Raw genomic sequence first — 17,036 nt, 5'->3', positions numbered from 1 at the left:
ATTACGGAAAAGTAAAAAATGCATTTCCTTGTTACTGTGGACATGACCGATACAGAAATACCATTCTTTTCAAATTCTGAGCAATGTACAGACAAAACTCTTATTTTATATATATAGATTTCTACAGTTGGGCAAATTGGCAATAATGCTTAGTATTTATATTATGCATTTTTTCATAAAAAAGATGATGTTTCCAGAAGTACAAAATTTTAAAGTAAGAAGAAGGGAATTCGTATTTTAAATGGAAATATGTCCTCAAAGATTTTTCAGTTATAATTTAGCAGTACCGTGTCAAGTTCACTGGGTGAAAAAATAATAAAAATGACGTGAAACAGTACCTGAATAGCGTAGAGGAGAGCTTCCTCCTTTAGGCTTACTAGGGACCCACCAAGCTGCCCCTAGCAGTATTCTTACTTACATAGAAAAATTAAAACGGAGAAACTATAAATCTCAGATTTGTGAACATTTTATTTGTTAATACGTTTGCTTTCACGACCACTAAATGACAATGATAATTATTTGGGGATATTAGGTCGTGTAATATTAAATACCAGCTGACGCGTTTCGATCCTGCGACCAGGATCGTCTTCAGAGCAATAACAATGCAAAAGGGCAACTGTCACTCCATAGTAACCAGACTCAAGATAGAGCGTCCCTGTTAGAAATATAGTTCATTCCAGGGCCTCCCGAGTCACAGAGAAAGATGTTGACGAGTTAACTACGGAGGGTAGCCACGATCTACTCAGTATATAGCAGTCACCTTTATTGAAATTATTCGCCGGGTCCGGTCAGCCAGGTCAGATGTCATGAAGGCTATTTTCTGTTGCCTGCAATAGATCCTGCATCATGTGTGCCTACAAGCATGCCACCCTCATTGAAAATTAGAAAACAGCGCAATTTGAAATTGTCGTGGAATTCGCCCATAACCTTACTTTTTGTTACAATTTAGCAAGAGGCTTACGTGGGAGCTTACGCCCCCCAGATTGTCTTTGCTTGCTCCCCAGCACAACGGTTACTAACTGGACCTCACCAATCCAGATCAACTGTCTTTTCACTGGCCTGGTCTTGTAAAGATAAGTCTTGGCAACCTTGTAAAACACACTGTGACATCGTCCAGGCCGTGCCATGTTGTATGTCTACCCTCTATGACTCGTCCTAGCCGTGCCACATTGGATTTTCAACCTATGTTTCACGAAGGATTAGCGGAAGCGTAATAGGGTTCATTATAGCCTACACATAGCGCTGGTAAAAGTTACTCACTTTCGTTTTTAAATTGCATTTCAGCTGTAAAACTATTTTCACAGCAAATGAATCACAATTCAAAATACCGATTTTTAATTTTCATCCACTCTGTGACAAGAGACCACCGATGTTCTAACTCCTCGTTCAGTAATGAAATGATTATTTATACTTCAGCAATAAAAATATTGAAAGTTTACGATTAATGCAACATTGCAACAAAACAATTTCCCACAATACATAAATTAATAGACCTATAAATGCCACAATGAAATGCGATTACAGTTCTCAATCACAGGAAAAATAAAAGGAAAAGGAAAGGAACAAACAAACCTACCTCCTAACAGCAAGCTTGGCGGATGACTACCCTTCCATCCGTAGTGAAATTAAGATCCCCCCTGATCCACTGCTTCAGCCAATAACACTTCGACGATTTTTCTTTGGGCATTGCCGCAGACACACTTCTTCTTCTTATTCAAAATAAACCACAACATGGTATGAAGGTAAAGCGTATGCGTACAGAAGTTAGCTTCCTGAGGGAGGCATGGGGTTATGGGATGTGCAACATAGTTCGACGTTGATTGGTTCTCGCATATGTCTTAGAAGGTTAGAGAGGCTAAAGGGTTCGATATCAAATTGTTTCTTGTTTCTTCTCCTCCTATTCTTGGCGACTTCCTAGAATTCCCATTTTCGTTCGTGGGGTAAACATATTGAGAAACGAGAAGATAATTCTGTCGAGCACACCAGCTACAACGTAATGCACTGGAATTTAATCGGCTTCTTTGAAATGCATTCAAAAGGCATCATATAGGCAATTATACTCCAAATAGGCACAAACCCCTGAAATAGGCATTTATAAGCACAATAAAACCAACAAAATTAAGCTAAAAAGACCCTAAAACAGATTTATATCTCAAAAGCCTATGTTTCTGAACACAGGAATAAAATAGGCAAATTCCCGTCTCTATTGATCAACTGCTCTGTCCAGGATTGTAAGTAGCTGAAATTTCTGATATGATCACAGAACACCATTTGAAGAAAATGAAGGTGGGGTACTGGTATTTTTATATTTAAAAAATTTGTCCAAATCCAAGTGTCTGTTTTGACTTACAATGAAAGCACTGGAGAAAAACTCAACATAATATCTCAAGTCAGAAACTTTTTTTGATCAAAGCCAAAGAATTTAGTCAGTTTATTTCAGAGGAGCATATAAACTCACTTCTGCCTTGTTACTCAAATGGTTTTCCACATTGCGCTTGATCCATAAATCTGTTTATAACCTTAGTGTCCCAAACCATAAGACCACATGCGTTTTCCTCAGAAGGGTTTCTGAACTCAAGAAATCTTTTAAAAATTAATCTATTTTGGTTCTGAAACTTGCTCTGGTAAGCAGTGTACTGTTTATAGTGAGCAGCAAGCCTGTCAGTACTGTTAGTTTTGCTTGTTGACTCAAACTCATCGATAATACTAACTAATTATGGTCCAGACAACATCCATCTGCTCAACATGGCTGGATCTTGCAATAGACCACAGCATCACCATTTCCTTTTATGAGGACATTGTTTTGCTCGTGAGGTTGATTCCATAGTGATTGCAGTAAAAGGATTGTTGGTTTTGTGGATAACAACCATTGCAAATGTATTTATGTACACTGGGTGCTGTGTCTTTTAGTTATTGTAAGTCTTTTATAAGGATTAGCAACCAACAAGCATAGTGGGGATGGTCCACCAGGAAAGATCAAAGTGCTAACTTATTCAAATCATCAAATTAAAAATATTTGTTCTTTTGAAAACTGTGCACAGCCCATAAGGTTTAGAGAGTTTAGATATAAATATATCGGGGCAAATGGTGTCCTCTTCACAAGAGCTTTCAAAGAAAAAAAAACGAGAAAATGGAAATTGGACCATTAGGAGCTGAGTTCCAAAAATATTAGTGTGGCAATCTTTAATGGCTACACAGATTTTCAAGTGGCTTACTATATGGAAAGTTAATTTTTGGCATCACTTACATCCACAGAAAGTGGTAAATTCCAATAAAAAAGTGCAGTATATGATGTACTATATTAGCGAATGAATATTTACATGTTTGTTTCAAAACTAAACTAAAATAAATCATGTTGATAGTGATACATACTGTATGTCCATGAGAAGATTCAACAAGCAGCGTAGTACTTAGTAAATATTCTTTTACCACCCCTTTTACCTCTGTCTTATTGTTTCTTCCCATTACCTGTTCTAATCCCACATCAAGAAAAGATCTTTCAAGATGGCCCCTCAATGAGTGTTGATGGCCAACCTCCTGATGAAGTTAAGTGCCAGAATATTGATGAGTCAAGGACTGATGAGGAGAGAGCATATTTATTTCAGTGTATGAAAATGTGGAGATTGTCCTTGTCCTTTTGAATTTCCAAATCTGTCTTTTCCTATTTCTGTTGTTCCCTCTTTCCACCCTGACCTGACATTGAGTTTGTCCTATTTCATGTGTTGCTTTCTTATTACCGCCCCCCCACCAACTTGATTTGACACTTGTTTATTTCTTTCCAATAATCATATATTACTAAATAATATGTAAAATTTGCAAAATGTTAAAAATATGTACTGATGCTAATAAGTTTACAATACTTATCACAAAAAAGTACACTATAAAAATTTAGAATGATAAAATGACTTGTGTATTCTCCACATTTTCCATTGGAACAACAATTTAGAATCTTTGTTGAGCTTGAAATATAGAGAAGAACGATACAAAAGATAAATGTTTCAAATACATCTTTCTCTTACAGTAGTCATTTTTGTCATTGTAATCCATAATATTTAGGTGTGTTGTGACCTAGCTTAAGTTAAATCACTTGCCTAATTATTTTTCTCTTCACCAGCTTTACTATAGAATCTTTGCTTATGTTTTAATAATTATTTCTTAATATTATAAGTTAAAAACTTCATATTCCCGTATTGAACTGAGATTCACAATTAGAATTAAGGAAGGTTCAACCTTTTCAATACAAAACGTGTTGTATAAGATGTTCACATCATATTATTTATTATATTATTAGAACCGGTTTCGACGCTTATTGCATCATCATCACATACAAAAATCACAGATGGGCAAAGTACACATCATAAAAATTACATAAATAACTCTTGCATGGCTAAATACAAATGATGAACTGCTTTTCTCCTTAAAGGCTAGAAGAAAATGAGTAAAATATGATGATGTGATGCACAATACTCACTCATCAAACTACTACGCTTTTATGTGTCACATCACATCATATTTTACTCATTTTCTTCCAGCCTTTAAGGAGAAAAGCAGTCCATCATTTGTATTTAGCCATGCAAGAGTTATTTATGTAATTTTTATGATATGTACTTTGCCCATCTGTGATTTTTGTAGCTGATGACGCAATAAGCGTCGAAACCGGTTCTAATAATATAATAAATAATATGTTGTGAACATCTTATACAACACGTTTTGTATTGAAAAGGTTGAACCTTCCTTAATTCTAATTGTGAATTATTTCTTAAGGCCTGGTGATGATTTATTAACGAGATTTTTTGAAACAAAATTAATAAAACAATTTTTCTTTCTCAGAAGAGAAAACAACTATCATGCTTTACACCAATGCACTCAACAATTGTTTCTATATTAATCAATTTTATGTTTTATTTATTATGCTAATTTCCACATGCAGATACGAGATAAAGGGAAATAGATCTGAAAAGTGAAAAAGCGTATCTGAGCACCATATTGGCTAACTTTATTCTTCTATAACTATGTTTAAATATATTTTGCAAATTTTTATTAAATGGTGAATATTCAGTATATGTCATGATTTTTCTTTCTTGTGACAATCCTTTTGCATTTCTTGGCCTGTATCTGATCAGCAATGCTGTCAATCAAATAGTGCTTTCCACCCATGGTTATCAACAATGCTAGGATAGTTTAAAAATATTTACATTTATTCTGTTAATTAATTACAATGATAAACATTCCATTGTGAAAAAACTATGCTATAAAATGTTACCAACTTGAAGTGATGTCTTCGTTGAGCTACTTATTTTCTTAACTGGCTGTAATACTTTGGTAATTCTCAGTTTAGCACCATGCTGAATCATTTGCCAGGCCAAGTAGGCTGTATTCTTAGCATCACTTAAGCCGGAGTGCTCTCTCCCCTCAAAATTCAAACCTACTTCTGAGAGCGCACCACGCAAACCTTTCGGATTTCGCTGATAAAACTCCTGTAAAATAAAATCAGAGAACATGTAGAGTTGCACAAAGAGAAAAAGAAAAAGAAAGAATGAGCACTTGATATTGTACAAGTTCCTAATAGGTACACTTTTCTTGGAAACAACTGAACCTATAGTTATAGTATAATACTTGTTGGGGGTATCAACAGGTTTTGTATCAACATGGGAAATGAATTATATTTTGATAAATAAAACTAAGTCTGATAGAATATTAAATGTAAAAAACCAAACCCTGTGGCACTACAGCCCTTGAAGGGCCTTGGCCTACCAAGTGACCGCTGCTCAGCCCGAAGGCCTGCAGATTACGAGGTGTCGTGTCATCAGCATGACGAATCCTCTCGGCCGTTTTTCTTGGCTTTCTAGACCGGGGCCGCTATCTCACTGTCAGATAGCTCCTCAATTCTAATCATGTAGGCTGAGTGGACCTCGAACCAGCCCTCAGGTCCAGGTAAAAATCCCCGACCTTGTTGGAAATTGAACCCGGGGCCTCCAGGTAAAAGGCAGGCACGCTATCCCTACACTACGGAGCTGGCATAGTAAATGTAAGGAACATACAAAAATACAATAACAATCTATTAAAGAAACTATTTAAAATAGTTTATGTTGGGTCCACCTTGTTAATGATTGAAAATTATTTATTCTATTTTAAATAGTTTCTTTAATAGATTTAGACAAGTCAATACAGGATCAAATAAAATACCTATTGTGGTTAAGTTTATCAACACAATAACATATGCTCATTCTTTCTTAGAGCACCTAGTTCAGTTAACTCGCAAGTAAGATAGGGATAGTACCAAATAATGTTATATAATACCTATATACAGTATATATGACAGGAATTTTGGAAATAAGTCTAAACAATCTTATTGGAGTACTAGAAGGTGCCCGCATCTTTGCCCGGGTTTATTAATTCAACCGTGTCAGATGTTTCTAAACCAATTAATCAAATGCAAAAGAAAAACTATATTAACATACATAGTTTTCAATTTTAATATTGGTCGTTTTCTATTATTTTAATATTTCACCCCCTTTCCACCCCTGCATGTAGGGCTGTCTTACCCTACAGTTTTCTTTCCCAAACAGTAAGTCATGAGTATCATGTTTGGTTGAGAGCTATGCTGGAACATGCACCCGTACATTCATGATCTTCGTCATTTTGGACATTCCTTTCATCCCTTCTAACCCCAACACAATGATGCTCAAACAGCATCCAGAGTGTCACAGTTCATCTCAGCTACCTCAAAGACTATGAATTTGCCACTAATATCGGTCATTTTTCGGATTTTTACATTTCACCCCTTCCTTTAGGAGTACTAGGGGTCATTTTCTCCCTTCACCCCTTCTCACCCCCTATGCCTTCCCCTATTTTCTTTTCATCATTCTCACCCCCTATGCTGAACTACCTATCAGATTTTGTTCAAATCATTTCCTAAACCCTCCCAGGAGTAACAATAACAAATTGTGAAATTTTCAGCCAGATCGCTCCAGTAGTTTTTGAGTCCATTTGAGACATACATACAAACAAACAAAGAAACAAACAGTCATTAGCGCAGTAGTTTTTATTTAAAGTTAAAAATTGCATGATTGTTCTGTATTGAATAGAAAAATATACAATATTATATAGTAGGAAGGATCCACCTTTCAATACTCTGTTGTTAAGTTGAACCAAATAGAAGTTACAACCTGTTCATTTATGATATGCAATTATGTATAGTTGTTGCTAGGCAGGTCTTGTAATCATTTGTTTCTCCGGCCGAAGAGTAAAAGGTGACGTAATTGAAGTCTTAGGAAAGCAGTGTAGGACTTAATTTCGACAATTCGAAGTGGATATATAAATTAGAAAAAATCTTTAAAAAGAATAAAACCAAATAAAATATATAAAAGACAGGAAGAAATTTTAAAAGAAATTACAATGTGAGGCTCAACTCGAAACAGCTTGCCGTGGTGATTGATAAATGAATGGGAGATGATAAATAGAGAAAAGGGTGGGGAATAATGAGGGTGGGAGGGAAAGGAAAATGGGGGTGTTGCGGAAGGGGGGAAGTGGCATGAGAGGGTATTGTGTAAATTGTGAAAGATTGATCGCTTACTTGTTGACTTTAGGTTATTTAAAATGGAGATGAGAAAATCGCAAAGGGCATTGGGCTTCTCAGAAATATCATTCAGGTTAAGATTTGGATTGAAAAACTGATCGAGGTGTATAAAACAGTTTTCAGTGATGTCTAGGAGAGGGCCTTTATTTAGAGTGCTGAGAATTTCAATATCCTGGTCTATTGTAGTAAAAATACGTTTTGTGTCATGTATGTGTTGTCCCACTGCAGAAAATCTGTTGTGTTTTATTGCATTAACGTGTTCAAAGTACCTAATTTTGAAGTTACGACCAGTTTGGCCTATGTAAGAAGAGTTACAGTTGTTGCACTTAAAACAGTATACGCCTGATTTAGAAAAGACACTTGTTTTATTTAAGGAGTTGGAGTTATGTAATAATTCAAGGTTTCTATTATTAGTTCGAAAAGAAATCACGGTATTGCGTTTTTTGAAGACATTAGCAATACTGTAGGCATTTATATTGAATGTGAATGTGGAGTAAGCAGCTGGTTTAGGATTATCTTTTAAGAGTGTTGTGTTAGGACGGTGTTTAAATTTGTTAGTAATTTGTTCAATAAAATATCTATTATAACCATTAAATTTGGCAATGGAGCGGGTGATATTTAGTTCTTTATTTAAGTTTTCCTTTGATAGCGGAATTTTGAAGGCACGGTTAACCATACTGTTGTACGAGGCACGTTTATGTGTCTGTGGGTGAAAAGAGTCTTGTTTTATGGTATTAGCTGTATGTGTGGGTTTTCTATCAATCATATATGATAATGAGGAAGGTAATCTGCTTATTGTTATATCTAGAAAATTAATTGATTTGTTTGATTCTGTTTCAAGAGTGAATTTAATATGCGGATCAATTTTATTGAGGCTATTAAGAGTAATAACTCTATCATCTAGGATCACCAATGCGTCATCTACAAATCTAGCCCAAAAAATACATGTTTAATGTCGTCGTCATTATCAATGAAATTGTGTTCTAAAAAGTCTAGGTATATTTCTGCTAGGATCCCTGAGGCTGGAGGACCCATAGCCAAACCATCTTATCAACACAACTAAGGTTAAGTTATAAGCAGATTCCCACCTTCCAATACTTGTCAATTTCTATATAATGGTTTCATTAATTACATGATATAATCAAGCTTAATCTCTAGGACATGTTTCATTCCGATTATGGAACATCTTCAGCTAAAAGATTTGACAAAATGGCAAGACAATTAAAACACATGTGATAGTTATGATGATAAAATAAAAATCTTCATTCATGTTGGGTTAAAATTTCAACAAGTCAGTGTCCAAGTGACGAAGTAAAATCGGTGTAAGGGTTCTTTTTTATGTTGGAGACGTGTATGTTAATCTTGAAGATAAAATTAGAGATATCTACTATCTATTGTAGGTAAAATTCTTGCAAGAATTATGCTTAACTGCCTCCAGGTAATCTCTGAGAAAGTCCTCCCCGAGTCCCAGTGTGGGTTTTAAACGTCCAGAGGCACAGCTGATCTAATCTTCTGTGAAAGGCAGCTTCAGGAAAAATGCAGACCAACAGAATCCTCTGTTCTTAGTTTTAATGACAAGGAAAAGGCATTTGACTGTTCCAAGACCTGCTATATGGGTGGTACTGAAACACTTTGGCTATCGTCAGCGTTTTGTTGATCTGGTTCAGGCCCTGCCTGCAATGCATCCCCAAACTGTTGAAGGGTCAGTGGCAAAGAAATATTATGAGTACGGTATGAAAAGGATGTGATGGCATTTTTGGTTACAGAGAAGGCATAAAACAGTGTATACAGAGTTAAGGTTTGGGAAGTGATCACAATGAAAAGAGTAAGGAAATAATTGAAACTGTTAAGGGCATGTATGAGAGAGGTGAGAACTGAGTGAAGGAGGGAGAAAAGAAAACAGCATGATTCAGGTTCTTGGGCAAGGGAGTGCCCATTCACCACTACTGTCTCTTACTACTATGAGTACTAGATAGTGTGGCTGGAGAGTTCAGAGAAGATACAATGAAATCAATGTTGTTTACAATCTAGTGATATGGAGTGATAGTGAGGAATACGAAAAAGAACAGTTGGATACATGGGAAGAAGTACAGTCGTCTCTATGGAATGAAGTTCTCAGCAAACAAGAGTGAAGTGATGATGATGCTTGTTGTTTAAAAGGGGCCTAACATTTAGGTCATCGGCCCCTAATGGTACGAAATGGGACGAAATATGACAATTTAAAAGTCCAAAATCATCCACTGACCAGAATTCAAAACGTGATGACAAAGAATGAATGGGTGGATATGAATTTAAAACGATCAGTGGATTCGACCTGCAATGCACCACATTCCCAGAAACTAGTGTTAACCAATAGTAGTACTGACCAAGGGACTGCTTTTAAAGCACAATCCTAAATCGATGATGTTTGTAGTCTAAAGGGGTCCAAAAACCAGGTTATAGGCCCCTCATAATGGTACTTATCACTAGGAAAGTAGAACCATGGTATCTGCCATGTTGCGGTACTAATCAAAAGTAACAGACTCGTGGTATTCCACACATTATGGTACTACTCAAAGGTAATGTAATATGTACATGTAATGTAGACCTATGGTGTTTCCCACATTGCGGCACCATTTACAGGCAACGCAAACCTATAGTGTTCCTCACATAGATGTACTAATCACAGGGACTCATACTATCCCGTGGTGTTCCTCACATAGTGGGTACTAATCATAGGCAAGGCAGACCCATTGTGTTGCTCATACAGTGGTACTAATCACAGGTACTGTAAAACTCATCCCGATTCACACACTGTCCCTACTGATCACAAACCTATTGCGTACCTAACATGGTGGTACTACGTGCAAATAAAGGCGACCAATGGTGTTCCCCGCGTGGTGATATTAATTACCAAGTAGTCTCATGGTTCTAATTCGATCATCCCTTGGTTACCCCTTTTAGGCAGGGGATACTGTGAGTGTATTCTTCGCCCGTGTTCTCCACCGACAGGGGGATGTGTGTTTGGTCCGCGAGAGCTATTTTATTTCCCTCAAGTTCAATGGCAAGCCGGTTAAGACCTCCCTATCCGCCACCTGGAACGCGCCACGTGGGAGTATCACCTCTCCCCCTGCAACATCAGTGTAGTAGGTTCGTGGAAAGTGAAGTAATCATCACAACACTAATTAAGAATAGACCAGATATGGAAATACGTGGATGAGAGAAACGACAGAGAGAAGAGGCCCCGTTTATTCAACCTCAGTTAACATTTAATGGTCTGTTAAAATAATTTAACAGTGAACTTAACCAAATAAGCATTTAATCAACATTGGTTAAGACTAACAATCTGTTAAACTCAGTTAACTGCCCAGGTTCAAGCAGTTAAATTCTCTGTTAGCTCAAAATTTGGCAGGTGTATTAGATTCAGAACTTCAGTTACTTGATCGTAAGTTGGCTAACGTCAGTATGTACATTGAATTCACTACAAATTTTCTGCCAAGCATCACTTTTAGTTTTGAGCACGGATCCATTAGTTCGCTTCCTTTCTATAAGTGAATTCACCAGCTGGGTGGCAGGAATGAGCACCCGAACAGGAAATAATACTATGATCAAATTTCAGTTTATTCCCCTTAGAGCAGGTAAACATTAACGGCAAAACTGAACTATTTTAGTGTTATTATCATGAACAAGACATATGAGTATTTTGAACTTCTCGTGTTCTGCTGCTCGTTCATCGTGTAACACTGGGACTTACCACTCGGTTACTGTGGAGTGCCATGCGGAATCTAGTACTCGCGTGCTAATCTGGACACTGCTCGTGCACGATACCACGTGATAGTCAAGTTGAACCTTTGAATTTGGATGTAAATGATGCAATTGTGTTTTCAATAATGAAGATTTATCATTTAAATAAACAGTTTTGCAGTATTTACATTTTAATTTGAAACACCCTTGGGTTTACAGCTGTATTCAAACAAAAGCACGCTCACAAACTGCATGGTTCTACAACTGCCTTCTACATTCTTATCTGATTGCGACTCTTGTGAGAGTAAACACCGTGTTAGCTAACAGTTCCCAGGAAATGTTTCGATAAACGCAAGAATTTTTACATGCAGCTAAATTTTTAACGCTATATTAACAAACAGTGTGATAGTGTTCTTTTAACTGATTTTGAATAAACTGGGCCAGAGAGTTTTAAATATTTGGGAAACTATCATTGAAGAAAGGGGAAGGAACAGGAGGGAAATAAACAAATGGGGCAGAAAGACGGAACAATTCTTCACGAGAGTAAGAAGTTATTGACATATTCGGAATTCCGCGGCAAGGGCCCAATTACATTGTTGCGTAGTATTGTTGACTTGTGTGTAATTTATACGATATCGTCAAAAGTGATTTTTTCCCCAAGTGTGATAAATGATATTTACAGTGACAGTGACACTTCGTCTATAAGTGACTATTACAGTGACACTCTATTAGTGACAGGTGTGATTAGTGCTCGCTTTCATTAGAAGTGAAGTGTCGTGAACAACAGTTTTCAACCCTTAAATTACCATGTCAGGGAGGGAAGATCCCCTCCCTAAGAAACTAGACGACTCGGTACCCGCGATTCGTGCGCGTTCTCCGCGGAAAAGACGGTCTAAAAAACGCAATCGTCGCAGGAAATCGTCGTCAAACGACTCTACATCCAAAAAATCTCGCGCACGAACTTGCTCATCTTCTTGTGAATCAGATGATGATAGCCTCGCGCAGGCACCATCGGTCCAACTACCAAACCCAACAACACCTCAATCTGCAAATCCAAGTTCAAATCAACAGCATCAACACCAACAACATCGCCAACAACAACAGCAGCAGCCACAACAGCATCAACAGCAGCAGCAACTTCCACTCACGCAAGTTATTCCTGATTTGCATAGTATGAGTAGTTTTCCTAGTCTTCCTATTACCTCTACTTTCTCCTCATTACCAATTCCCTCTATTCCATACTCTACTGTAGCTGCCCCTTACTCAAACTCACAACCAGTTCCCCTCATGTCCATTCCACTCCCCAATTATCAAGTCTCACCCCCTAGTACCCCTCAATATAATATCCCTCAATACAGGGTCGCCCCTAACCCCACCACCATCGCTGCTTCATATCCTCAACATGCATCATCTTCTCAAGTTCTTACTCCCTGTACTTCTTCTAACACTCCAGTCCCCCAAGACAACATCTTCACCTACCGCCTAGCTAACTTCTCAGAACCCCGGCCTGAATCTAGAAGAATCTCCACCATTCTCAGATCCTTTCTTCCCTCTACATCAATCATCCAAATTATCCCACAAAATCACAGCATTATCCTCAAAACCAAAGGAGATGCAAAAAACACATTGATCAATAAAATGGGCCTAGCTCGGCTTGGCGACCATGTTACCATTGAAACTCTTCCCCCTCGAGGCACCAAATTCCAAATCACCAGATCTCAACCTCTTCTTTCCGTCGTCATCCGTGGAGTGGACATAAACTATACCGACAAAGAGATTTTCGATGAACTCACTTATCATCAGCACCAAATATCAAAAGTCATCAGAATCAGGAACGAACGAGGACCAACCACGCTTGTCCGAGTTCTATCATCCAATCAGGCCACCATCGACAGATTACTCTCTGAAGGAGCATACATCTTCTGGCAACGCCACAAAGTAGAACCATCCAGAACTTCAACTCCAGCACCTCTCCGTTGTGACCGATGCCAGGTCTTTAATTCACACTCTACTGATCATTGCCCCAATAGACAGCCTGTCTGTGCTCATTGCAGCCAACCTCACTCCACCCGCAATTGCCCCAACCTTCAACTTCCACCCAAGTGTACCCAATGCCAAGGCAATCACCCTGCCTACAGCCCACGCTGTCCCAACCGCCCCCCAGTTGACACCACCAAGCCTCAATTCACTGCCCCACTTCGCACTGTTGACCCCATAACCCCACCTCAATCATCTGTCTCCCCCGCCCCCCCTTCAATAGAAGATCTCATCAGATTCGTCACCATCTGTCTGCAGAACCTTCACCCTTTCGATCGCCCTAGAGTTCTGGAAATTTTACATTTTGCTGCCAGGACCACATTCGGCATCAATATGCAGGCCACTACTTCTGGCCAGAAAGTTCACTTTCATTTCAGGCCCATGGATACATTTTAAATTATGGGTAGTTTAAGTCCCGAGGTAAGGTCTGTTGGCGTGCTCTATTCCAACATTAGGTCTCTGAATAAAAACCGTCCTCTCTTGGATATACTCATTCAGGAATATCATCCTACCATCATTATTCTAAATGAAACATTCCTCAATTCTACACATTTCCCCACCTTTCCTAACTACATTATTTATCGCAGCGATAGACCCAGTAAAACCCGAGGAGGAGTAGCTATCGCCGTTAATAAACACCTCCCATCTCGTCAGATCCAGCCTACTCGCTTTATCCATCTCCCTGAAACTTTAACTATTATTGTTCACCTCCCTAATACTTCGGTCCTTATTTCCACTGCATATACTCCTTCCCGGGAATCAATCCCAATTGAACTAATAAACTACATCGATACAAACTTCAAGAACTACCTTTTCATTGGGGATATCAATATAAACAGTCTTACTGCAACAGACAAGAACAACCTCAACCAGTTTCTTTTGACAATGAATGGAGAACGGCTAAACATTCCAGATTTCACAATCCCAACTAACCAGAGTACACCAGAAATTGCTCTTAGCTCTTCTTTCATTTCTAGAAATTACTCAATGAAATTGCTGGACCCGGTCGGTAGTGACCATCTCCCCTTCTTACTTAAGCTTCCCACCCTCTGTTTACCCAATTTAACTCATAATAACCCTCCGTCTTTTAAGCAGAGAAACTTTAATAAAACAAACTGGGATCAATATCGCCATTTTATTACAGTTTCCCTTACTAGTGCTACTATCCCGCATAACACCAATGAGCTCACTAATTTAACTACATTGTTGGAGTCCACCATATCCCAGGCAGATGAACTATATATTCCTAGAAATACTTTTACGCCCAGTAAACCACCTCTTCCTCCCAAAGCCATTCAATTACTAAAACTTTCCAGAGATTTATTTAGGGCCTACTGTAGGACACGTGACCCAGACCTACTAACGAGACACAGACAAACTCAAAGACATGCCAGGTCCTATATTAAAGCTATTAAAAGGAAACGTTGGAATGCTGTATGTGACAAACTCGCAGGACTGACTTCAGCACGCCCATATTGGAAAACTTTTAGAACTCTCACAGGCCAAACAACCTCGCAATGCGCCTATCCTATCCAAGGGCCAGCTGGACATCTATTCACAGACAAAGACAAAGCTGACTGTTTTGCTGAATATTTCACCGAGACCTTTTCTGACGGAATAGATGACAGACACGACTACGATGACTACGGTGAAATATCTAATAAAACCAACCCTAACCTCCCCCTCCTGACGCCCAGTTTTGACCATCTCCCGACCATAGACCCTGAAACACCACTGAACGATCCCATTACAGTCGACGAAATCAGGGACCAGTTACAAAGACGACGAAACACAGCACCTGGGACTGACAATATCACATACAGGCACATTAAAGAGGCACCCTTCATATTTCTGCATTTTCTTTCAATCGTATACACATTTATACTCTACACAGGAAACTTCCCTTCCCATTGGAAGAAAGCTAAAATTATCCTATTTCCTAAAACCGGCAAACCACCATCCCTCCTCTCTTCCTACCGACCAATAAGTCTTCTGAGCGTGTTCTCCAAAATATTTGAAGCCATACTTGCTGCTAGATTATACAAACATCTAAACGCTAAAAACATTATTCCCCCCACACAGGCCGGCTTCAGAGCATCCTACTCCACTCATACTCAACTCTTCCGTCTAGCAGCGTTAGTAACGCCTCATATTAACAGAGGTTTCCCGGCGGCCTTTCTAATGCTGGATCTAGAAAAGGCCTTCGATAAAGTATGGCACAAAGGCCTAGTATTCAAATTAATGCAGTTAAACCTGCCAACAACAATTACTCGTCTCATTAGTAATTTCCTTCACAACCGCTCGGCCTTCATTCAGATTAAATCTGCTACGTCGCACTCCTTCCCCATGTACTCTGGTGTTCCCCAGGGCAGCCCAATCTCCCCGCTGCTCTACATACTTTTTTGCCATGACATGCCCCCTCCCCCTCAACACTCCCACCTCTTTCAGTATGCTGATGATACAGCAATCCTTTCTCTTTCTAATAACTTAAGCACACTCTCTACACGAATGCAATCTTACCTAGATAAACTCATAGCCTGGTTTTCGAAATGGCATCTCTCTATAAACGTCTCCAAAACTCAATTAATTTTATTTGGCACCCGTTCTTCGTATAATCATTATCGCCCTTTTCACGTCACGCTTTTCGAAGAAGCCATTACCCCTTCCAGTCAGGTTTCTTATCTAGGTGTTCGTCTTCACACTTTTCTTTCCTGGAGACCCCATATCCTAGAGATGACCCATAGAGCACGCCAACGTCTGTCCTTGCTTCGACGTCTCCGGGGGGTAACGTGGGGACTAAACCCACACCAAATTATTAATACGTATAAATCATTTGTCAGACCTTTGCTGGATTACTGCCCATTGGCCTGGACGGGAGCGACTACCACCCAATATAATTTACTAAATTCAATTGAGCACTCGGCACTTAAGATTGCGTACCGAGTGCCCATGTGGTCCGACAGTCGAATGCTCCCCCGACCTAAACATCTTCCCCCACTGTTCAATCACCTGCATAAAATTCGTTTAAGATCCATTCAGTCCATAGTCCGCGGTAAGCAACCAATAACTTATGAGCTGCTTACCACTCCCATCACATGCAGACAGAAACGCAAAGCGAAACCTCTCCCTCAAACATTGGCTTTAGACATCCTACATCATAACATTCGCCCTGATAACTCCCATATCATCCCACCAGACACACTCCCTCCATAAACAATGAGCACGGCGGGTCCTTAAAGTACTGCAAATTATTGTACCTAAATAGTAAACTCCCTCCTTATTTATACAAAATTTTATGTAACTTCATATAACCTGGCATCGGTCATTCCTTCAAGAAAGAAGATAAACATCTCAAAGCTCATAGACAATGCAAAGACAAAACAGTGTTCCAGAAGTTATTTCCCCAAACAATACAGAAATTAAATAGCACATTCAACGTCTTTGCCTCTCATCAAAATTGCAAAGAGCAGTCAACTACAGTACAAAGAAGAAACAGTGCTTCATTATTTATATCTCTATACATTCCAAGAAAAAACAGTGCTCCATTACTTATATCTCTATACAGTGCAAAGAAGAAACAGTTTCCACAATTATTTCTCCATAGAATGCATAGAAGAAACTTTCATTCAATACAAAATCGCAAAGAATTGCTAGTGCTAAATCCTTTTCGTTACACAGAAGCTCAAAGAGCAAATAC

At 38.7% G+C, this 17,036-nt stretch overlaps 1 protein-coding gene across 2 annotated transcripts in view; it reads right to left on the bottom strand.

Moving 5' to 3' along the window:
• LOC136857097 (ERI1 exoribonuclease 2) overlaps positions 1-17,036 on the bottom strand; it is a 104,322-nt gene that overhangs the window by 60,171 nt on the left and 27,115 nt on the right. Inside the window, exon 4 of one of the 2 annotated variants that reach the window (XM_067135491.1) lies at positions 5,268-5,477. In XM_067135491.1, coding sequence (XP_066991592.1) covers positions 5,268-5,477 — 210 coding nt within the window. Of the gene's footprint in view, positions 1-5,180; positions 5,478-17,036 lie in introns of those variants that run through there. The other variant, XM_067135492.1, reaches the window with a different exon arrangement.

This window comes from Anabrus simplex, chromosome 1, assembly GCF_040414725.1.
Source record: "Anabrus simplex isolate iqAnaSimp1 chromosome 1, ASM4041472v1, whole genome shotgun sequence".
Taxonomy (NCBI): Eukaryota; Metazoa; Arthropoda; class Insecta; order Orthoptera; family Tettigoniidae; genus Anabrus; species Anabrus simplex.
Note: the sequence above shows the minus strand (reverse complement) of the source record. Positions and strands in the feature narration are given on the sequence as shown.